Below are 24,662 nucleotides of genomic sequence, written 5' to 3'. Positions count from 1 at the left end.
TGCTGAAAGGTCAAGATAAGAGGAGAGTGACCCCTTGACTGCAAGGAATTTTGGTGAATCATAGGGAAATAACTAGATTTTTTTTTCTAAATATATTTCCTGCTACCCAGAGGGGTAGGGAGCTAATAAGGAAGATTAAATAATATATTAGTTATCTCAGGCTGTTATACAAAATACCATAGAGTGGGTTGGCTTAAACATCAGAACTACATATCAGGACGCCCGTATCATCAGGCTCTAGCTTGCAGAAAGTTAGCTGCCTTTTCATTCTGTCCTCAGAGCAAACTCTCTGGTATCTCTTCTTAAAAAGGAACTAATCCCATCATGAGGGCCCTACCCTCCTGACCTGCAAATATCATCACTTTGGAGATTAAAGCTTAAGGTGATCGATTTGGAATGTGGAGGGGAGATGTGATTCAGCCCATGGTAGATAAGTTATATAATATCAAGAAGATATTTTTCTTTGCTCAAGTGGGAGGAAGGTGGGTGCATCTGGGACATTGCTACTGGGAAGTCCTCCTCAACTCCCACCCATTGCACCTCCTCCCATTGGGTTCTCATGATCTCACCTGTCACCAGCCGTCCAATTTTGCCACCCTGCCTCCAATGCATCTTCCACGTAACAGACTGGTGTCAGAAAAAGTCAATGCTCTCCATGGCTGTCCTCTTGGCTTCAAACCCCATGATTCAGCAGTGTTTCCAAAGTGTGCCTGATTCTAAGAGTCACTAGGGTGCTTGTTAGTCTGATCCTAAGGTCCTCCAACAGGAGTGAGTCTGGGGCATCCAAATTCTAAGCAAGTGTCCACCAAGTAATACTTATCATCAATGAAGTTTGAGAAACCCTCCTCTACATGATAAAGTTCAAGTCCTTGGCAGGGCACAGTGGGGCCCAATGAACTGGCCCCATCCTCTCCCTGCAGCTCCTTGGAACTCCCCACCTGGCACTCTAACTCTAGTTGTGGACAACTACTTGTGGCTCCTGACCTCCCCATTCTTCCTTGTGCCCCCATCATTCTTTACCTGAAAGGAGACCCTCTCTTCACTTGGCCCCCTGGCCAACTCTTCATCTTTCATCTCCCTGCTTTAGAGCTCCCTCTTCTTCTTCACCACCCTCCTTGTTGACATTCATTTTACACTTCTGCTACACTCAGTATGTTTCCACTATAGCAAGTTTTGCAGAGTTTTAGATTTGCCTGTTTGCATGTTTGTCTCCCCACCGGCTTGATAGGTCGAGAGAAGGGAATGCATCCTTTCATCTTTGTATCCCTGGCCTCTTGCACAAAACCAGGTGCAATGCAAATATCCAGTAGACGTTTGCTGACTAAATAGACTAGTAAATTATTATGGACAGGACAAAGGAATTCAATAGAATTGCATATTCCTTAAGGACTGCTATTAAAAATCAGGGGAAAGATGATCATCAAGCACACGTGCACACACGCACAATGGTACCCAAAGAGAAGAAGAATGCTACCCCATGTGGAAACCAAGACCTCGGCTGTTGCAGACAATAATTGTGACAATTAACCACAAGCTGGTCCCTCTCTGGGTGCAGATCCAAATGAGAGAGAGACAAAGAACTCAGTCAGAATAGTGAAAGCGGCATTGTTTCTGGCAGGCGGGCTGGAGAATGTGGAGGCTTCTAAGACCCTGTTGAAATTCTGAATATCCTGAATGTCCTATTCAATCAGGGAAAAGGAATATCCCTTTCCCTTATTGAAGACTTTGGGATAAACTATCTCCCAGAAGATTGACCAGAGCCCTAACCGACAAGAGCCCAGGATGCTGCTTCCAGAGATCTGGAATAAAGGTTGCTATCCTCCTCCACCCCTCAGGAGAGGACCCTTCCCCAGTCTCACCAGCCAGAGAAAGTTACTTCCGTTTCCAGGAAGAAAAAAGGAAGAGTGGAGGGTGAAGGAAGTGTGTCTGTCATCGATTTCTCTCCTCAGAGTGGAGCGGAAGCTCCCCCTCTCTCTGTGGAAACACGGGCAGTGGGGGACACATCCTCCCCCATGAGCCCCTGCGGTGGAAGTGCTTTGAGAAGAGCTGATAATTGTAGAGTCAGGTTGAAGAAGGAAGTGAGAAGTTTTTCCAAAACCAGAAGGGAAATGGAAAAGTTCATGTCACGTGAATCTGTGGAGAGCTGAGAAGAAGCCTGTATGAGAAACTCAGAATACTCCCCAACTTCAAAGTGGGGAGAAGGCGAGAGAGCCACTTAACCTTTCGGAGCCTCCCTTCAGCCGTCTGTCCAATGTAGGAGGGCGGGAAGGGGGCCACTCTAAAATGGTAGAAGGGCTGGGTGGACTCAATGTACTGTTGTCATGGGGAATTGTAATAGCCTATGTCACACTCAAGAGATGGGCGATGATGGATGAATCCATACTTATGCCACTCTAGTGGTTGGCTCTCCCTCATCAACTTCCTCCCCACTTTTCCACCAAGTCCATCCACCTCACCAGCGTCTTCCAGTGTCAGCTCTGCCCCAAGAGACAAAATGTATGCTCCCTGGACCCTCACGTGCTATTGCAGTTAACATCTAAGGATTCTTCCACACTAATTTGGCTCCCCATGCCCTTGAACTCTGCCTTCAATGTTATCACCACCTCCAGGTACGAGGTTCTAGGGAATCTCATGCCCCTTTCTGAATTCAGAGCCCAAACAGGCACAAACAGACCTTCACCCCAGAGGCTCTTTCTAAAACTTGGTTGTTGATGGTAAATTTTCTGTTATAGGTTACACAAGCAACAATATTTTGACCCAAGAAAGGTCTACTCTATCATCAGACACATTCAACAGATGATGACCACAGGCCCTGATGGAGCTAAGCAATCTTGGCCAAGATCTCACTGTAAGGGAGAGGCAGATGGGGGTTAAAAATTAGGCTCTGACCCCCAGCTGTGCTTGCAAACATGTTCAGCCCTTGAAGTCTAACTCTGTCCTAGACTCTGCATATTTACTTAGCCAACACTTGTGGAGCATTTGTGGTGTGCCAGGTACTGTGTGAAGCACTTTACAATCATTAACTCATTTAATCCTTAAAACAATCTGAGATAGGCAACCTCTGAGAAACTACTTAATCTTCTTATGTCTCAATTTCTCCTTCTGGAAAAGAGGATTCCAAGAAGTACTTACTTCGTAGGATTGTTGTGACGGTATCATTAACACACCTGGAGCACAGTACCTAGTATAAAGCAAGTACTACATGATGAAATATTTGTGATATAAATAATAGGGACAAGAACAAGGATGGGTACCCAGTCTTAGAGGGTGAGGGAAAAGTTCCTCGGGAGCCACCTACTTGGTGGAGAGTTGGCCGGTTTCTCGCTAGTGAAGGAGCTTCTTGCGCCTTTGCTCTGGTCCCCGCCAACAGTCAAATATGAGATGCAGCTTCAGATGAGAGTAAATACGCTTTCCAAGATGTAAAGATGCATTTGCTAGCTCTTATTTACAGACGTGCTAACAATGGAAAACTCATGTTCCCTCATCTGACCAACCCTGAGAGCAACGCCAAAGATTTCCTGTAATGAAAGGGACTAAAAATACTTTTTGATGATGGAGAGGGTGGAAGTTGAGCAACGCTGACTGAGTGAAATACGGAAATGATACCAAATGGCACCCAAGCAACAAAGCAAATAGCCCACCTGGCTTTTGATCTCTCAATCTTATCCCAAGACTCAGTACATCTTGTTTTGTTCTGGGAGGCCATGCTGTATCTTTGCATCTGCACGATCCACCTAATTTTCTAGAGAAAAAAATTAGTCGGCATTGACTAATGCTGAACTACAGCAGAAGATGGTTGCTAGCAAATCAAACACCTAAATAATATAACTTTCTCATCTTCACAACCCTTTGGAGATCTTTAAGAACTGGGAATATGTTTCAGGCTTTGCGGACTCAACAACTAACTCCATATTTACTGTCAATTAAGACATACTTCATATTTTTATTAAATTTAACTGTTTTTATTCAATTTAGCCATTTTGTTAAACCATCATGGAATGGTTTTCCTAGTTCATAAAACTCCTCATATATGTTATTTTATTTTACTGTCATCCCCACTCGATGAGCAATAGTCATCATTCCCATCACCATCACCCCTTTTCACAGATGAAGAAACTGAGGCACAGAGAAGTAAAGAAACTTGTCAGAGATCACAAGGCAGATGACAGCCTTCTGACGCAAGAGCTGTTTCTTCTGTTCTGCCCTCCTGATCCCCTGAAATTCAGTTTAACACTGTTTGGGGTATCCTCATTGTTATAAATCTTCTCTGTTTATTGTGGCTGACTTCCAAAAGAGGCCTCAGCCTGGCCAAAAGGAACCTTCTCTTTTCCTTTGCAAGTAAGTTTTTCCTCTTCTCCTGTCTGGAAAAGGTAGCTTGGCGGCCAATTCAGTGAGCAATTCAATGATTTAGGAACAAATATGTGGGACAGCTGAGTCTCTCCAGATGTTGAGCTAAATAAGGCACAATTGGACTTTTTTTGATCTGACACCTCTTCAAGCCAAACTGGGAGAAGGGGCCTGAGAACACTTGAGAGAGTAATGATAGTATTCTTATTCAATAATGCGTAATACATGCCAGATACTTTACAGAGAGGTAGGACTCAAGATAAATAGCTGGTAAATTATACATCTATATGTTAAATATTATGATTTCCCTTCCTTTGGTTATTCTGCTTGCAGGAGGATTTTTCCACCCCTGCACTATTGAACTCAGAAGTAGCTGCATGACTTACATTAGCCAATGAAAAGTAGACAGAGATGACACATGTCTTCCAGCTTGTGGTTTTCCATCTGCCACATAGACTGGCCATGTTCTAGATAAAGGCTGCCCTGGGTCCCAGAGAGGGGTGGGGAAACCAAGTTTCAGCCAATCCGTAGTAGCTAAGTAGTGTGAGCCAGCACTATTTCTCTACTGGGTGGCAAGCCACTGATGTTTTCAGATTGTTACAGCAGCATGATCTACCCTCTGCTGACTGGTAAACTTGCAGGAGATCCCATAGCTAGTACGAGGTTGAGCCAGAATAGTTCTTCTCCAGCATTTAATGAGTGCTTTCTAAGTGCATTAACAATGCTAACTGTTTTCCATATATCATCTATTTTTAAAAGATTTTATTTATTTATTTATTTATTTATTTATTTATTTATTTACTGAGAGAGAGGAGGAGGAGAGTGTGAGTAGGAGGAGGGGGGAGGGAGAGGGAGAGAGAGAATCCCAAGCAGACTCTGCTATTCCATGTGGAAGCCTGACCCAGGGCTCAATCTCATTACACTGAGATCATGACCTAGGCAGAAACCAAGAGCTGGATGCTTAACCATCTGAGCCACCCAGGTGCCCCTCCATGTATTATCTTAATCGATCCTCACAATAACCCCATAACATGTATATATTGTTCTTATGTCAATGTTTCAGTTAAGGATCTTTCAGCTCATAAGGAGCAGATCCAGGACTTTAACCCAAATTGCTCTGGATTCAGATCCAAACCTCATAATTATGAATCCATGTGGTAACCACGTTCACTTCTTTAGGACACAGAGCTTGAGAAATGGAAAAGAGCAGAATGAATTTGCCAACAACTGTCAGACTGTCAGATGGTAATTATGAACCTATAAAGTCAAGAGAATAAGGTAAACTGCTCCAGTTTTTGAACAATCACCCAGTGGATACTCTGTGCATGGACAAAGGAGATAAAAGTATTTGGAGCTTCCTTGACACTCCTCCATTCCTGCTTACCTCCTTTATTAGTTCAGTTTTCCTGTCCAGCTTCTGACCCAGAGTTCCCTTCTTGTCCTGTTAGTGGACAAATGAAGATACAAGAGCTACCTTCCACTCTGAGGTTGGAGCCAGCAGTACCATAGAGAACAGAAACAACTAGGAGTTTGGAAAAAAACAGACCTGAATTCAAATTCTGATTTTGCCATTTATCAGATTTGGGACCTCAGGCAAGTTGTTCCCTTCTTCATCTATAAAATGGGATAAGTAAGCATGCCTACCTCACTGGACTACTGGGGTGAAAGATATGATTTTTCTGACAAGTGCCTTGAGCAGGGCCTGACATATATTACATATTTGATGAATGTTAGTTCCCTGAGGAATTTATTCCCTCAAACCCCCTAAATTTTGTGTGGACTTGTCTGCTTTCCTGTTTGTACTTTCCCTTTGTTCCTAACCTTCCTATCCCTTCCCTAAGAGCACCACATGAGGAAGCCCAGGTTAGTCTACTGGAGGATGAGAAGTCATATGGAGTAGCAATAGGCTTTCCCAGTTGATAATAAACACCAGCTCCCAAATGTAAGTGAAACCCTTTTGGACCATTTAGCCTCATCTGAGCTACCAGGTAGCTGCAGCCATAAGAATGACCCCAAGCAAAATCAACAGATGGGATGAGCACTGAGTGTTATGCCATATGTTGGCAAATTGAATTTAAATTTTTAAAAATCTAAAAACAACAACAGAAGAACCACCCAGCTGAGCACAGCCCAAATTGCTGACCCACAGAACCATGAGTAAGTAAAATGGTTGCTGTTAAACCCTTTTGGGATAGTTTGTTATGCACAAAAGATAACTGACACACAAAGTCTTTAACACACAGCTCTGGGGAGCTATTGAATTCCTGGTAAATCCCCATTCTTCTAGTAATATCCCCAGCATCACCAATGTGGGCTCTCAGCCCTGCTGCCTTGGCCAAAGCCCTGCTGCCTTGGTCAAAGGTGAACTGCATCTGAGATTGGACCAACCATATTCCCTCTCACATCATGGTGGCACTGTAGAGAGCTGGCCCACTGGCTCTGATTGCTGAGGCCTCTGGGGTTACCATGACTCTGCTCTTCTCAAGGTCTGGTTGTTCAATAGATTTGCTGAGCTTCTCTGGGTCCTTCAGATAAGTTGCATCTCTCTTTGAAATAGCTTGAATTAGTTTCTGTTGCTCATACCCCTAAAATCCTAAATGAATAAAAGTCTCTTCAAAAAGTTTGACCCTGCAGAAGAGGAAAAGGTAGTCGGTATGTCCAAATGTTCCTAAAAGCCATGCTAGTCTCTGCAGAAAAAGAAAGTGTGAAGAGAAGGCACCAACCTTACTCTCATGGAGGCTCCAATGTAAGAGTCCTCCTGGCTCAATTTTTTTCTGCTTTTTGCTTTCATTTGTGGACCCGACAACTAAAGATAGTTTTGTCAAGTCAATAATTATTCCTAATTAACTTGAGTTCTAATGTATCATCCTTGACTTTACCAGAAAAACCCACAATCAGATCTGAGTCTTCACTACTTGCCCAGGGTTATTCAGATCCTTGAAAGATGAGGAAGTAAGTCACCTGTCTTCCTTAGTATCCACTTAGCACCCCTAAAAGGGAGCTAATACTCTTCCTTGTGACTTTTACAACTAGCTTAGTAGCTGTCTCCACCCCCCCTCCTCTCACCCTGCTTTAAATGTAACTCCTTTTAGAATTCAGGTAATATGAGGAAAAGCATCCATAGAACTGATCTTGACTTTGACTTTGACTTGAGGAGGGAGTGTTTACAGGTGACCTGAGAGTGAATTTCTTTGTTAAAAGGATTGTGAAACCCTGACAGAAATTTCATGGATGGGCAGGAAGGAATAGGAAGAGTAAAGAGGACACTCACATGCCAGGCACTGTTATAGACAGGATCCAAACAACCCTTGAGAGGTAGGCAATGGTGTTCTCATTTTACAGATGAATAAATGGAGACCCAGAGAAGTGAAGAGGATGCCCAAGGTCACCAGAGTCTTAATTTAAGTCCAGATTTTTTGTCCAAGCTCCTGCCCTTTCCACTACCTGGCTGCTTTTCTTTTTTTCTTTTTTTTATTTTTAATTTTTTATTTATTTATGATAGTCACAGAGAGAGAGAGAGAGGCAGAGACACAGGCGGAGGGAGAAGCAGGCTCCATGCACCGGGAGCCTGATGTGGGATTCGATCCCGGGTCTCCAGGATCGCGCCCTGGGCCAAAGGCAGGCGCCAAACCGCTGCGCCACCCAGGGATCCCCCTGGCTGCTTTTCTAAGAAGAAAGCAATAGAAACTGACTTGGAGTTGGAGATAGGTGGGTGTCATGTGCCTTATTAACAGTCATTAGAAATAGCAACTCCCCAGTTCTTCCTGGTTACCAAGATGAATTTTTCCCAGCACTTCTCAAAGAACAAATTTATTTTAAAGTTGTCTCTATGATATCAATAAGTGAATATCAACAAATGTTCTATAAAAGAGGAGGGATTCTCTCAGCAAATAAAATCTGAACTGGTCACTTTACTGTAGGACACCTCAAAAACTTAGCTCAAAATTTAGAGTGCCCCCATGAAACTCCAATGGGAAGATCTAGTGTGATATTAGTTAGATTACGCCTTAGTTGGCCATAACAAAGATCCTCTGAAATACAGTGGCTAAAATAGAAGTTAATTTCCCTTGCATATATCAGCACAAAATGAGTGGGCCAAGGTTGGCCAACTAGTTCTTCCATCCTCAACACATGGATTCTAAGAAGGTAGCAGTGGTTACCATTTCTCAGGCAGAAGAAACCAGAAAAGAGGGAGTCTGGGACTCAATGTTTTCTCTTTAAGGAGATAACATGAAAGTTATACACATCACATGTGCTTACTTCTCACTCGCCGAGACTTAGCCAGCTGGACACAACCAGACCAAAGGAAACTAAGAGATACAATACAGCCTCTAGTCTGGTGCCCAAATCTCAGGCCAAAATTCAGAAGACTTCTGTCACCAAAATGCAGAAAGGGAGAACAAATACCAAAGGAAAATTGGCAATTTCTCATTGTCCCTAAATTTATTTACTAACAAAGTCCTTTTTTACAAATGTTCCTCAGAATTGGCTTTTCATTAAATACTTTACTAGTCAGCATAGGATAGTTAATATGCAGTAACAAACAGACCCAAGCTCCAGAGACTGAAACCATAGAAGTTTGTTCTCACCCATACTGCATGTCTATCAGTGGGGGAAGGATGGAAAGAGAGGGTCTGCTCTGCTCTCTGGGAAGGAGTTGATGGAGAATCTGTTCTCTGAAACGATGCTGATCTCCAGGATAGAAGGAATGAGAATGGGGGTGAATCACAGACCACCGCATCTAACTTCGAGAAAATGTAAGTTGAGTCTGACAGCAATTCATAGCCTCTTCCTCATGTGCACCTCCCTCAAATCAGGCCTTGTTCCCAGAATTGAGGCAGCTTAGACAGAGCCACCCTGTCTCTCTCGCAGTTTTCCAGAATCTGTCGAAGAGAAAGAGGCCTCCTTTTCTCTTCCTTGTTCTGATCTGCCACCACATTGTACTGATCGGGGTACCAAACACAAGCTCTGGATGATTATGGTAATTGGCAAAAGTGCCTGCAATTACTACTTTCCTGCATCTATGTTCACACTATCAAGAGGCAGAGCCTATTTCTCCATTTTCTGAACCTGGTTGGGATTTGTGACTTGCTTTGACCAACAGAATGAGACAGAAGCAACACTACACCCGTTCTGGGCCTCGGGAAGCCCTGTTACTATGTCCACTCTCTCCACGGAATACTGTCACCTCTATATGATTACTGGATAATCCCTAAGTGATTGATGATGGGTTCATCTGCTAGAGGATAATAGATCACATGGAATAGAAATGAGCCACCCTAGATGAGGTAACACTAGATGATATAGTGGGGTGGGGGACATAGGACAGGGCATCTCAAGGCCCAAGAGATCCATCATTAGTGTGCTGTGGAACATAGCAAGGGTCCCAGGGTAACCACTATCCCACTCTACCATGTTCCCAGGACTTGGGACTTTCTGGGCTAAAATCACAAAGCCCAGAATGAACCAAGACAACTTGGTTGCCTTATGGCAAAGCTAATTAGTCCATGATCTGTGTAGCATTACTTAAGAGAAGCTATAAAGGGCCAGGAAAGTGGAATGTCTTACCTAAGAGCACACAGTTAACTCATTCATCCCATTTCTTCATTTAATCATACATTCAATGCCACTTCAGGTTACAGTCCTGTGACATGGCTGTTTTTCTACAGGTGAAGAAGATCCATCCTAATATACTCAATAAAAGTAAGAATAATAGCCTTTGCCAAGTGCCTATCATCTGGCCAGCATGGTTCTAGGCACTTCATTTATATTAATCTGTTGAATCTTCACAATAGTCATAGGGAAGAAGTACCATTATCTCTGTTTTGCAGATGAACAAACTGAGGCAATAAAAGGGTTAAGTAACTTGCCAATGTCACATAGTCATGGTCACATAGTGGTAGGACTAGAACATCTGGGGCCGTCAAGCTCCAGGGCATGTGCCCTTTATCAGATCCCACGCTGTCTGGTGCCCATCTCAGGGTGCCCAGCCTGATTGCATTCGAGACAAATCCACCCTCCAAAGCCAGCAGATCCCAGTCAGGCCCCTCTTTCCAGCCAAAATGTACCCTCAAGGTGACATGCATCTTGATGAAGAGGGATGACTAATGGAAGACTAAGAAGGTCACAGATGTGCCTGGGTTGAACCTCTGTTTAAGAGATATGCTTGGTGAGTGTTGAACCCTAGAGAGTGTGACGCTATGGGTTAGAGGGATGTGGCACACTGCATCACCATACCTCAGCTTTCACAGCTACAAAACTGGAATTTCCCACCCAACTATGATTAAGACTCTGTCTACACTTGGGGGAACCCAGTTCACCCAAGGATTTCCATTCAACAGAAACAATGGAGGTCAGGAACATCAAGGCAGCCATGAGACATGAAAAAAAAAAATCAAATTAACTTAAAGCAGCTGGAGCATCATTCCCCTGCTTCCCCCTGTCCCCCCCCTTTGGCAATTTATTCCCAGGCTGCTCTTCTATTAAAAAAAAAAAAAAAAAAGCCTCAGATCTCAGGAGCAGCTAAGGAAAAACAAGAAAGAAGAAAGATTATTTCTTGTTTGTCTCTATAGATAGCGTCTATAGTCAAAGCACTTCTGAACCCTCCACTCTTCAAAAAAAAAAAAAAAAAAGAGAGAGAGAGAGAGAGAGAGAAAAGCCTGTGTCTGCACTTTCCCCCCCTCGAGAGAATGCTGGCTTTCTTCTTCTTCATTTTGACACTTTCACTTCCCATGCTACAAGGTGAAGTGACCATCAGACTCGGGGTGCGAGTGGCTATCTCTTGCCACGGTGCTTCATGACTTTGGAGCCTCCAAAAAGAACCCGTGTCAAGATGATTGGACCGCTCTACCCAGCATTGCCGAGGTGAGTGCTTCCTCCAACAGAATATGTCACGTTGCCCATAGAAATATTTAATATGCTCTAGCTGGTGATCTATGAATAAGTATATTGCTCTTTGCCACTTGCACCTCAAGGTGTAATGAGCTAAGCATCCCCTCTGCTGTCGCACTCCACCCAACAGTGCCCTGGTCACATTGCCTACTCTGCTGAGGCCTTAGATTGCTCAGCAGAAGACTGAGGCAGGTTTCAAACGCTGAGGTTTCTACCCCACTAACCAGACCCTCTCCCTCCCTTAGGGCCAGCAGCACTACTTCTTCCTCGGGCTCTTTTCCCATTGCCCTATGTTTTCCTGCCCCCTGGGTTTCTCCCTACTTACTTTTGCAGAGAAACACGGGAGTTTTCTGCAATCAAAAACATGTATGTGCCCATGTTCCCTCTAGGCATTTTAAATTTTAGCCTTTTCCTTTCTAATAACCCCTTCCAGAAAGGTCGGTAGGGGATGCTAACCAAGTTAGTTGCTTATTGAAAGCAGGCCACTCTCATCACAATGCTGGGCTCTGCTGGGAACAGCCCATGATATTCTGCTATTCTCAAAACTTGCAATCTAGCTGGGAGACAAGCAGGACTTATTCATGCATTCGTATGGACTTTCAGCACACAATTAATGAGTGCCTACTGTATGTGGGGTATTTGGAAAACAATCAAGTGATTTCTAAAGTCTGAGTTCTGGCTCCCCAGGCAGGAAGTGGGGAATGGAGTTTATGACAGAGTCACAAATCCACACGTATCACAAGCAGTGTCTGCAAATTTTTATTCTCTTCTTATTCATGCATTCATCTGACAGATATGTACTGAGTGTTTTTATAAACATAGAAGAATATCTCAGACACGTCTGTGTGTTTTCCAAAAGCATTTGGATGCAGTTGTGACCGATGAAATATAAATCCACCTCAAAGTTTTACTGAATTTGGAATGTCCTTTTCTCACTGAGTATTTTCAGAGTCTGGATGCCAGAAATTCATTCTCATCATGGAACTGCACAATAGGAGTTAATACTTTTTAAAATGTGCTCTTATACTGGAAAATGTGGGAATGTCTGCAAGAGAAGGTTAACAGAGGGTACTTAACCGTACCCATAGGTGTGGGTTTTGTAGGATGCTAGCCAGGAGTGTACGGGCAAAGAAACCAGGGAGCTGTGGTGGGGAAGCCCAGGAGGCACCAACACTGTATTCGAGCAACCCTCACCCGTTTTTTTTGTCTACGGCACGGAGACCACATTACTTTAAAATATGCACATATTCTCTCTCTTTGAAAATGATTTAGTGACAAGTTATTTGATACAATTAGCATATATTATATATCATAGCTAATAAATAAATCCAGAACATCTAAATCTCCACCTCAGTGACCAACCCTGATTAGTTAGCTCATTTTTATACAACGTGGGTTTTCCAAAAGCAAAATGTACTATAATGGTCTGTGTTCATTGTTCTTTAATACTTTTCCACATGCTTTCCCTATACATGGTTGGAGCATCACCAAAATGATGAGATGCGGACAGAGCAGGAATCATTACTCTGACTTTATAGACAGGCAAGGGTTAGCTAGCTAAAATTGTCAGGAAAGTGGATTATGAAGAAATGTAAAATGATCCCAGAACATAGAATCTGGAATTTGGGAAAGAAGAGGTAAGCCATCATATGAGTTCTAAGAAGATCATGCTGGTGTTAAACGTCAGTCTCTTAAAATGGAAGAAGACACACGTTAAGAAGGGCCTAGAAAAAAGGTAACAGCAGATATTTTTGAAAAAATGGAAAATAAAATATAGAAAAGACAGTCCAACCAGCAGAGTGAGGCATGGTGGGGAAAATTGAGGTTCGAGTTGGCTGAATGGGATTCAACCCACTAGTACTTCTGTTAACTGTATTTTCATGGGACAATGATTCATGTGGCCTAAAAAGGTCCAAAAGATTAAACTATATTCGGTCTCATTTCAGGTGATGCATATTTAAGTGAAAGGCAGCACTGTCAAAAACATGGGTTTGGGTTTGAATTTTGCTTTCAGCACACGTTAGCCATCGGGCCACTACTTAATCTCTCCGAACTTCCGTTTTTTGCTGTTGTTGTTATTGTTGTTGTGGTTGTTGTTGTTGCTGTTTTTATCTCTAAACTGAGTCTGATAATACTTCCCTTGCATAGTTGCTTCAAAGACTCGAGATGTTGTATGCAAAGCACCTAGCAAAGTACCAGGGACATTGCAGAAACTCAAGCAGGGAGAGTTGGTATGTTGGGTGGTGGTGCTGGGTTTAATTTATATGTGTTCTCATGGCTTCAGTACTAGACTTGGAGTCAACAGAATGCAAGCTTTGGGTCCTGACTCTTCCATTTAATAACTCTAAGATGAGATGTTATTAAAGATATTTAGGTTTATCCACCCTGAATCTCTTTTCTGATATAAAAATGAATATAATTGCCCTTCTGGTTTTCAGTTCAAGGTTCAAATGAAATGGTGTATGTGAAACAGCTCTTAAATATAAATGTCATATAAAAATAGTATATCACTGCCCCTGGGTCTTTAAAAACTAATTACCTATGTTAAAACAGATGCATCACTGTATATGTAACAAACGTATCGCTGTAATAAGAACACAGGGTAGACGTCTCTCCAAGCTTCAGAAGTCCTAGTAACAACAACAAAAGCCCCTCAAATTCTAGGAAACGTTTTAGTTAGCATGGAGGAAATTGTTCAATTTTCAGGATAAGGACACATTTGAACGGGTTTACAAGGGTCATGATGGACTGGCCATCTCTAGGCTGACATCAGGAACAGCCTTTCTGTCCCGAGTTTATCCGAGAATCAGAGTCCTTAGCTCAGGAGGGGACAGAGATAGTGCCGTCCACCCACCTGCTTTGACCCTAAGAAGTGAAGTCACTCAATCACAGGACACCCATGGAGAGGATCTCCAGGGGCCGGCTTGCCCCCTGCCTCTACCTTAGGCTTCTGGCTCCCTGTTTTCTGTGACTACACCGTTACTTCTGTTCAAATGCAATTCCCCCGTGGTTTTCAAATCTGCATCTGATAAATGGGAAGGACTGGAGAGCAAGCCCAAGGTTGTCTGGTAATCTGCGGGACAAAAACCACCCTGGGATGTTTCCGCGTAGGGCCGGAGGGCAGCGAGAGGCTGGAACTCAGCATCTCAAAGTTCTTCCAATCCTCTTGCATTTATGATATCATCCAGGAAACATTTAAACAACCTAGAGGGAACGAAATGTCTTGCCAGGTGGTGGCTTGTGATATATACAGACGGCCCCTGACTCACAAAGAAAAGACTACAGAGGGCCCATACATACAAACAGCTGCTGCCATCCGCCTGGCCCCCACCACCTTGCAGCTGCCATGGGCTGTGTGAAAAAATTAAAAAAGAAAGAAAGGGGATAGAAAAAAAAAAAAAAAACTTGGACCACTTGCAGATTCGGTACATTCAGAGGCAGAAGCAAGGAAGAAGCTGTGGAATCAGGACTCACATAAGGGAATGGACTCCCCGGATGAGTTTTCAGTCACGGGTGATGCTGCTGCAGCCTTCCTCTCTCTTTGCCCTGAAAAATCTCTTCCCAAGAATGACTGCCCTCTTGCATCCAGAAGACCTTGGCAATGTAGGATTTTGCCTCCAGGCCTCTTGGGAAGAAGGAAGGCAGGAATAAAGAATAATTTACCATTAGAAACTCTTTCAAAAAAGCCACTCCCCCTCTTTAATGGTTAATAATAAAAATGCTTACTTATTGGGGTTGACGTGAAGACCAAGTGAGTCGATGGAGAAGTTCTTACAACTGTGCCCAATATGTGCTAATATGACAATGATAAGTGTCATAAAAGTGTTGGCTCCCTGTAAAACTACAATTATTCCCAGTTTGCAGGTGAGAGAACTGAGGCTTAGAGAAGTTAAATTATGCTACCGAGGCCATAGAATGTAGAGGTGGAAGCAGGATTCAAATCTAGGTCGGCCTCCAAATCCTATAATCTTAACTACTGGGCTACCAACAGTCCTATGCCTAGCATTGGGCAATCATTCACACATTAGCAAGAATTCACTCAAGGGCACTGTTTTCTGCTGAAAATCAACTTAGTTCAGCTGCACTCAGGAAACAGGAATTTTGGCCAGGGGAGAGGGGTGGGTGGCAAGTAGGATATTTGGGGAAAGAGTGGAAGACCTGATGGAGAGGCCACAGCTGAGTATTGAGTAGGGAGCCTGGAGATGGTGGCACCCAAGGATGGGAGAGGTTTAAAAAAAAAAAAAAAAAAAGCAGAAAAGAAAAAAAGGGCAATTTAGGAGGAGTCAAAGATGAATTCTGACCCATGTGAAATTTCATCTCGATCTGACTCAGGAAAGGGGGAGGAAGATTTCTCTCTTTTCCCCCACCTACCACCTCTGGGCCCACCCACGGCTCCAAATTCCTTATTGGTACTCTTGGTAGACTACAAGAAAGTCTAAATAAACTTCTGCGGGCTGGTTGGAAACATAATGCTTCCCCTCCCATTTGTCATGCGTTTCTTTTGGGAAATGTGTGCTGAGTTCCAAACAAATGACTTGTCATTTAATACAACGTGTGTACACTTCCCATCTGCCTGGGCCGGGCACTGTGCTGGGTGCTGGGAATACCAAAGGAGCCACCAGGCAAGGTGCGAGGCCCTGAGCAGGAGCCCCGTGGGGGGAAAGCGGGGTAAGCAGCTAAGAGACAACGTGCTGAGTGCAACGGGAGAGGTGTACACAAAGTGCCTTGCAGCCCAGAGGAGGGGGATGGGGAAATTGCCTTTAAATCAACTTCTGGAATCCCACCCCCTCTGCAAGTTGGGAACCGCATGCAATGCATTAGAAGTTACTGGAAGGACATACTTACCATTTAGTACTGAATGAACTCATTCTTCGACAGGACTGCTGCCTGCTTCTTTTTCCTGGCAAGTGGTAGTATCAATATCTGTGTTTTTTTGTAAGAGGTGAGGGACAGAGGTGATTGCATGGACTCGGAACTCGGACTGCTCTGGTTTGAATCTGACTCTCACTTAACTAGTCAGATGACCTTTGCCTCCATAGGTCTTGGGGGTTTTTTATCTGTAAAATGGGGCCCCTGAGAATACCTTCTTCATAGAGGGGATAAGTGAGCTAATGCATGCAAAGCCCAGTGCCCAAGATGGAGAAAACATCTCACCCAAACTTGGCTGCTACTACCTGGGTGATAGATATCAACTGGCTTCAAATAACTCCACAAAATAGAGCTCTGTTTCCGGAAGATCGTTTTAAGGGATACACAGACAAGCATGTTCCCATTTTGGGGGGGATGATTTATTTACTGATTTGAGAGAGAAAGAGTGGGCAGTGAGGGGCAGAGAGAGAGAACCTTCACGCCGACTCCATGCTGAGCGCAGAGCCTGATGCAGGGCTCAATCTCACGACCTCAAGATCACGACCTGAGCCTGAACCAGAGCCTGACGCTTAACTGACTATGCCACTCAGTCCGCCCCTAGCACGTTTACATTTTAATAGCATATGTTTGTCTTCCCACATTACGGGGGGGGGGGGGGGGGGGGGCATACATAGAGCCCATCAAACTCACATATTAAAGATATCATTCATGGGATCCCTGGGTGGCGCAGCGGTTTGGCGCCTGCCTTTGGCCCAGGGCGCGATCCTGGAGACCCGGGATCGAATCCCATATCAGGCTCCCAGTGCATGGAGCCTGCTTCTCCCTCCGCCTGTGTCTCTGCCTCTCTCTCTCTCTGTGACTATCATAAATAAATAAAAAAAAATTATAAAAAAAAAATAAAGATATCATTCATAGGATGAATAAAAAATCTTAAAAAATTTTAGCCAAACTACAAGGAAACAAGTTAGGAAATAATAGTCAGATGTTACATCTTGTCTTCCAGAATAAAAGTACCAAGCTGACCAGGAGACCTAAATCGAGGCTAGGGCAGCAGACAGGCATTTCACTTTAAAGTTTTCTTCTTCTTTTCTTCCCCCTACCCCATCCTTTTTATTTTATTTTATTTTATATTTATTTATTTTTTTGCACTGGGCATGGCTTGAATTCATTTTAGTTTTCTTAATATCAAATATGTATATGAAAGCACCTATTAAAATGTTCTTTAGATGTTTAAAAAAAGAAAAAGAAAAATGGATACAGGGGAAAACCGAACAGATTAAGAAACGCAGCAAGTGATGGTCTCCCTTGCCGTGTTTTCTCACTTTAATGAAATTCAAAACTTTCATCTAGGACTCTGGGGGAAAAGCACCATTTTCTAATGCCCTAACTAAAGGGAGAGTGCATCTGAATAGCAGAAAAGAATGCCTTCTGCATGCCCGCGCTTTGTTGGCCCCAATTTCAATCCTGGTGGAAAAATCCCTGAAGCCTACAACAGCTGAGCTTTTCGCCTGGAATTCAGATGATCAGAAAAGGAAAATTATACCCTGAGGTTCTGGGGGCCACTGGAGCAGCTTGTGACGCCACCTGCCGCTTCCACCCCACGAGCTGGGGGAGCTTAAGCTCAAGGGGATTCAGGTTTGGGGGAGGCAGTGGCAAGGAGACCTAAGAGATGAGGACAGGTCTGTGTCAGCTCATTCGCTGGGTTTCCCCCAAGTTGCAGTAAGGTCTCCGGGGCACCCAGTCACCTCAACCCCTCCTTGTAAAAATTACACCCAGGAAAGTCCCTCTGTCGACCACAACAGTTGGCCTTTGAAGTCTATGGAATGGTCATGTCTGGACGGGGTTTCCCTGGGGTCAGTATCCCCATCCTGGCTTCTCCTGGCCCTGCACCGTCACCTCCGTTGGCAGCCTTGGAGAGAGCAGAGTGTGTCACAGGCACACCAAACCAAGGGACACTAGGTGCCAAGGTCTTTAAAGCCGTCTATTAAGAAGAGTTTTCACTTCTTACCAGCCTACGTATCTCCTCTCTTACTCCTCCTATGGAGATGGCCTCCCCTCACCCAGCATCCTCCCCTGCCCTCCACCAACCTGGTCACAGTCTTCCATTCCCCCACTCTGCCCCTACTAGGAAAGGGGGAAGCAATTAATCCCCTTGTGGGTCTCACCCTGGGAGAGCAGCAGGTACAGAGGAAAGAGTACTCACTGAACTGTGGGCAGTGGCTTTCAGATAGATGCCTTCTTTTTTTTTTTTTTTTTTTTCAGCCTCAAGAATAGGATTCTCAGGCACAATACAGGGCACCCAGTTACACTGGGACAACTAATTTTTTGATATGGGTATGTCCGAAGTACTTATGATAAATACTGATCCTCAATGCTATTTGTTGTTTGTCTGACATTCCAGATAAACAACAACTAATTTTTCAGTAGGAGTATGCCCAAAGTACTTACATACTGATGCTCAACATCATTTGTTGTTTATCTGACATTCCCATGCAACTGGATGTCTATATTTTCATTCGCTGAATCCAGCAACCTTACCCAAGAACAACCTCATGAGGCTGGCCTTATTTTAGAGATGGGCAAACGAGGTCTGGGAGGGATTAAGCGACCTGGCAGGAGCCACAGTGCTTGCAGGCGACAGAGTAGAGATGAAATTGTCAGCCCAAACCCACTGATTTCAGGACTGACGCTACTTCCACGATACCGCACAGGGTTCCGAGCCTTAAACCAAAGGCCTAGATGGGATGCTGATGGAGGAAAATGAGACATTCTCTAAGGAGTATGGGGAGAATCTTGGATGCCTTGTTCAACGTGTAGCGGATCATTCAATAAACACCGGGTGGCTGTAATTGAACTGAATTGTTGCCACGTTTGGTAGCTAAAAGACTCCGCTCCTTTCCTTTCCTATAAACACTCTTAAGAAAAGTCTTGTCTCTCTGTCTCCCAGCTCTAGTCCGCCTTCAACACGACCCTTCAGCTCTTGCAGAGAGCCCTTCAGCCCGTGTGTTTAGGCAGTGGTAGATGAGGTCATGGAACACAGCTCCAAAAGAAGCTTCGAGTCATGTTACATCCATTTAACACATGGAGGAAACCCACAGGACTGAAGGAATTGGCTGGCCCAAGGAATAAACCAGTCCTCGTTCAGCTGGACAACCTTCAAGGCTCAGTGTGTGTAGCTTAGTCACCTTGCTTGAACCAGGCTGCCTCACCAGAACTTGAAAACTTCAATGTACACTTCAGTTGGTGTTGTTTTAGGGGAGCGGGGAGCCTGTGGGGATCAAGAGAAGGAAGGGACGTCTTGCTAGAACTCTTTCCCACCTGAAGATGAGATCAATCATTTAGAAACCTTCAGCCTGGTTTCCTTCATAAATCTATGAAGCTCTATGAATCCGCACACGGGAATCTGTTTGGAGCACATGCAGCTCAAAGATGCCCACAAACCTCCAGGTCTCAAGGGAAATTGCTGTGGTTCCATACATAGGGGGACATCCTACCCTCCTCATCTTAAGTCCCAGCCTTTTCCTCCAAACCCTCACTAGAGAAGCCATGTGAGGATAGAGGGTAGGTAGTAAGAGCCAAGGAAAATGGCACTGAAAGAAAATGTGCACCCAAATCTGTCACCACCAGGAAAGTTGGCTGCCTCATCATCAGTTTAATATCTGATGATGAAAGCAATAAATTCTCATTGTGGGAAAAATGTGAAAGTGCTAAAAGTATAAAGAAACAAAAACTACCCATAATCCCCTCATGCTGAGATAGAACCTTTCCTAAAACTGCGGTGCATTTCCTGAGGATCTCTGTGCACACAACCAACGTCACCGGCCTCACACTTCATCCATGACTCTGCCTTCCACTTTTCCTAACCTAACGAGTTCTAGAACTTCTCTCGCATCATTAAAAACTCTCCAAAGAACCTGCACGACTTTGAAAATTTTTTCTTTTTTTAAATTTTTGTTTATTTATGATAGTCACACAGAGAGAGAGAGAGAGGCAGAGACATAGGCAGAGGGAGAAGCAGGCTCCATGCACCGGGAGCCCGACGTGGGATTTGATCCCAGGTCTCCAGGATCACGCCCTAGGCCAAAGGAAGGCGCTAAACCGCTGCACCACCCAGGGATCCCAAACCTGCACGACTTTGATGAACCTTTAACAGATACATTGAAGACAACGTGCTTTAGTTATTAATTATTCTTCCGCTGCTAAAGATTGAGTGTTGGCCACATTTTCCCTAATAGACATAACATAGCGGTGAGCGGCTCCTTGGGGTATATTCTCCTCAGACCCTTGGCACCTGTTTCCTTACGTCTAACATCTAATACAAAATGGCAGCCGATCCGACCCAAAGGTATGTGTCTTACCATGTTCTCTGCTTTGCCCTGCTCTGCAGAGGCCCTTACGTCTTCCAGCAACTGCACTAGTTGGAGAAGCACTGGGGTCGATTATAGAGCAAGGACTGTCTAATCCCTTGTCAAGCGAAGGGGGCTCTTCACAGCGAAGAAGTTCCAATCCCACGTGGACTCAGGCCACAGTTTATAAGACAGACACAGAGACAAAGAGAGACAGAGAGAAAGCCCCAGGAACCATTTTCAGAGAAACCACCCCACGATATAATGCCACTGAGCACATGACAGTAAAAGTCCTCAGAACTGTGCCGCCTGGTATTTTCACAGAGCCATTGCTTGCTGATTCAGTTAATGATAATGTTGGGTTCCAATTTTTTTTCCAAAAGGGAGTCGTAAGTGTTCTCAACTTGGACGGGGCTGGCTTAAAAATAAACAAATAAGTTATATAAGTCCAAACTTTGGAGGATCAGGTTTTAGAAGCCAGAGCTCTGGTGTAGGATTAAAGGGGCCTGCTCGCATCTTGTGGTCGGGCCTCACGTGCAGCCTCCAGGGTGGAGCAACAGGAGAGCGTGCCAGCTGTCCCTGAAATCCAGCTTCTAATTTGAGTACCAACACCCACCAGGAACTCACGCAGAGCGCACCCCGTGTCGCAGTGCTTAGAAGACGGGGGAGAGAGACAAAAAAGCAAGTGCAACCACACTGGTAGATCGGGGCAGACTTCTCTTTCTTTACTCTCTCCAAATGTTAGAGCTTTTGAAAGGCTTAATGGTGTTATTCAAGAGCTGTCATCTTCCTCTTGACAGCTGGCCGCATTTTAGTGGGAAGTGAACCGATTACTTGAAAGCTTTTAAGACTCCTCCAGGAAGAAAGATGTCAGATTCCTCAAAGTTACCAGTGTGGATGGAGCCCCACTTTGGGTCCAGCTGGGGAAACTGTCGAGGGCCAGAAGCAGCCCCGGGCTCTGGGGGGGGGCGGGGTTCAGAATCCTCCGTGCACTCCTAGAGCAATAAGAACATGTGAAATGGGGGCGTCTGGGTGGCTCTGTCGGTTAAGCATCTGCCTTCAGCTCAGGTCGTGATCCCGAGGTCCTGGGATCGAGCCCCGCATCAGCTGGTGGGGAAGGCTCCCTGCCCAGGGGGGAGCCTGCTTCTCCCTCTCCCACTCCCCTGCTTGTGCTCTCTCGCTCTCTATCTGTCAAATAAAATCTAAAAAAAAAGAAGAAGAATATGTGAAATGTCACAAATAAGTGACACTCATTCAAGTATGTATGTATCCCTACTATGAAGAGCTTTATAAGTGGCAGGTACTGAGGACCCAAGGATAGAAGTTAAAGTAGAAGAGGCCCTGCCCTCGAATTGCTGATTCTAGTTGAGGAGAATAGATTTGTTCAGAAATAGCCAGAAAATGTCACACACCCAGCCCACATGGCGATGTAGACCAGGGATCTACATGGGACAGGACAGCAAGGTAAAAGCAGGTCTCCATTCTAGCCAGTAACTAGCCTTCTGGAATGCAGGCCCAGTGTGGCGACAGCTTCAGATTTTCCAAAGCAGGAGAATGTGATTTTTCTGTAAAATATCTCAATTTCTTTTTAAGCTGGCTGAAATTTATTTTTTTTATGATTTTATTTATTTATTCATGACAGACACAGAGAGAGAGAGAGAGAGGCAGAGACACAGGCAGAGGAAGAAGCAAGCTCTGTGCAGGGAGCCCGACGTGGGACTCGATCCTGGGTCTCCAGGATCAGGCCCTGGGCCAAAGGCGGCGCTAAACCGCTGAGCCACCCGGGCTGCCCTGGCTGAAATTTATTTAACCCTATGGAAACTAAACAAAACAAACCTATAAGCTGGATCGCAACAAGCCACCAGTGTGGACCTCTGATGCAGATGATATTTGTTAATATAGAAAAAATATCTACCCTCATGAAAAATGCATTTTACATAAACAGTATGTTTAATATGATCACATTTTTGTTCTAAGGCATGCATTTAACACATAGAAAAAAAACAAAGGAAAAAAAAACACATAGAAAAAAAGATGGAAGGTGTTAACAGTAGATCCCGGACAGCAGGGCTGTAAGGGATTTTTTTTTCCCTTTTGTTTTTCTGTTTTTAGCAACATTTTTATAAAAAGCATGTGTTGCTTCAATACCCAGAATTTTCGACAAAATCAAAATTTTTATGAAAACACCAAGTTCCATTTTATTATGAAACAGATAAAATATTATGAACGCTTTAAGAAATAAGAAAAAAATTAAATGGGAATAAGAATTATTGAAACACGTTAAGGATAATAAATTTTGAGTAGTAAGAAAATAAATGGTACACATTGGACATTTACAGTGAGCTCTACAGGTATCGTTTCACATATTCTTCTCAACTTCTATGCAATGCTACTACTGTTATTCCCAAGCACAGGGGAGAGGATGAGGCTTGAAGAGGTTAAGTAACTTGCCCAAGGTCACACGGAGCTAGAATCCAAAACCCAGGTCATCTGCGTCCAGAGGCTGTGCGTTCTCTTAGCCTTAAGTAGGAGATTACGGTAGGTCCCCCTTTTCCAAGGTTTCAGTTTCTGAGTTTTCAGTTACCTGCGGTCAACTGTGGTTGGGAGACAGATGATCTTCCTTCTGATGAGTCATCAGAAGGTCAGTAGTAACCTCGCCCCATGTCACAGCGTCTACACCTATCACTTCACAATGCCTCACTTCAGCTCATGGTGTAGGCATTTCATCCTCTCACATCATCACGCGAAGGATGAGTATCCTCAGGTATTTTGAGAGAGAAAGAGAAACCACATTCATATAAATTTTAATATAGTATAATGTTATAATTGCTCAATTTTTAAAAAAGATTTTATTTATTCAACAGAGAGAGAGAGAACATAAGCAGAGGGAGTGGCAGGCAGAGGCAGAGAGAGAAGCAGGCTCTTGGCTGAGCAGGGAGCCCGACACGGGGCTCGATCCCAGGACGCCAGGATCATGACCTGAGCCGAAGGCAGACGCTTAACCGACTGAGCCACCAGGCGCCCCATATAATTGCTCTTTTATTAGTATATTGTTCGTCATCTCTCATGTGCCTAATCTATAAATTAAACTTTATCGTAGGTCTATATGTGTAGGAGAAGCATGGCATCCATAGGGTTTGGTTACTATCTCCGGTTTCAGGCATCCCCTGGGGGCCTTGGACAGTATCCCATGTGGATCAGGGGCAGTGTTGTACTAGAAGCAAAGTGAAGGAGGAAGGTCAAGGAGATGGTGGTCTTTGACCTGGGCCTTGAAGACCCACTAGGAGTTCAACCCCTAGAGATAGAGAGGAAGCAATATCACCAAAGGAGTAACCATGACAGCAGGGGGCATGACAAGAAGTTCTGATGACGTGAGGTAGGTGGGCCGGAGATAGTCACGAGAGCCACTGACACTTCCAGTGCCAGAATGAGATCCGGTGCCATGGTGTTACTTAATTTGCTGGTGCCGCCATAACAAAATACCACAGACTGGGGGGCTTGAGCAACAGAAATTTATTGTCTCACAGTTCTGGAGGCTGGAAGCTCAGGATCAAAGCGTTGGCAGGCTTGGTTTCTCCTGAGGCCTCTCCCCTTGGCTGGAAGATGTCACCTTTTCAGTGTGCCCTCCCATGACCCTTCCTCTGGAGTCTCGCCTTCCTCTTTTCATAAGGACATGGTCAGGTGGCACTAAAGCCCACCCTAATGGCCTTATTTAACTTGATTTCGTCTCTAAAGGCCCTGTCTCCAAACACAGGCAGATTCTGAGGTACCCAGGATTAGCACTTCAACACGTGAATTTGGCGGAGAACACAGACCGTAGACATGCTCTCATCTTTCCCTCCTCCCCATTTTCGTCATTACCAAACGGTCCCATCCCTGCTCTGGGACCCTCAAAACTTATCACTGGAAAAATGTGCTGTGAATCACCGCTATGATTTCTCTCCTGCTTCTCCTGGAGCCCTTGACGTTCAGACGGCCTGTCCGGTGTTGGCGCATGAGGTCACATGCAAAGAAGCACAGTCCAAATAGCCACTGGAGATTCTTAAAAATGTTGTAATCTCTGATTTGCATCTTTCAAAACAAAATTAAAGAGGACTTAAATCATAACCCTCTTGCAACCCCTTTAACCCTAATTCTCCCATTCTCGCTGCAGCAACTTCCTTTCTTCCCTCTGTCCCCCTAGACTGCAAAGGCGATCCTTTCCCCTCA

General features: G+C 44.4%; 1 protein-coding gene across 2 annotated transcripts in view; it reads left to right on the top strand.

The window, feature by feature from the left end:
- Positions 1–10,995: 10,995 nt before the first annotated feature.
- Positions 10,996–24,662, top strand: part of RBPJ (recombination signal binding protein for immunoglobulin kappa J region) — a 226,781-nt gene continuing 213,114 nt past the window's right edge. Inside the window, exon 1 of one of the 2 annotated variants that reach the window (XM_072737942.1) lies at positions 10,996–11,211. Coding sequence is in view for 1 of the 2 variants with exons in the window: in XM_072737941.1 (XP_072594042.1) it covers positions 11,144–11,211 (68 nt within the window). In the remaining variant the exon portion in view is untranslated. The remainder of the gene's footprint in view (positions 11,212–24,662) is intronic. The other variant, XM_072737941.1, reaches the window with a different exon arrangement.

The sequence above is a fragment of the Vulpes vulpes genome, chromosome 14, assembly GCF_048418805.1.
Source record: "Vulpes vulpes isolate BD-2025 chromosome 14, VulVul3, whole genome shotgun sequence".
Lineage (NCBI taxonomy): Eukaryota > Metazoa > Chordata > Mammalia > Carnivora > Canidae > Vulpes > Vulpes vulpes.
The sequence above is the reverse complement of the archived record's forward strand: the minus strand, read 5'-3'. Positions and strand labels throughout refer to the sequence as shown.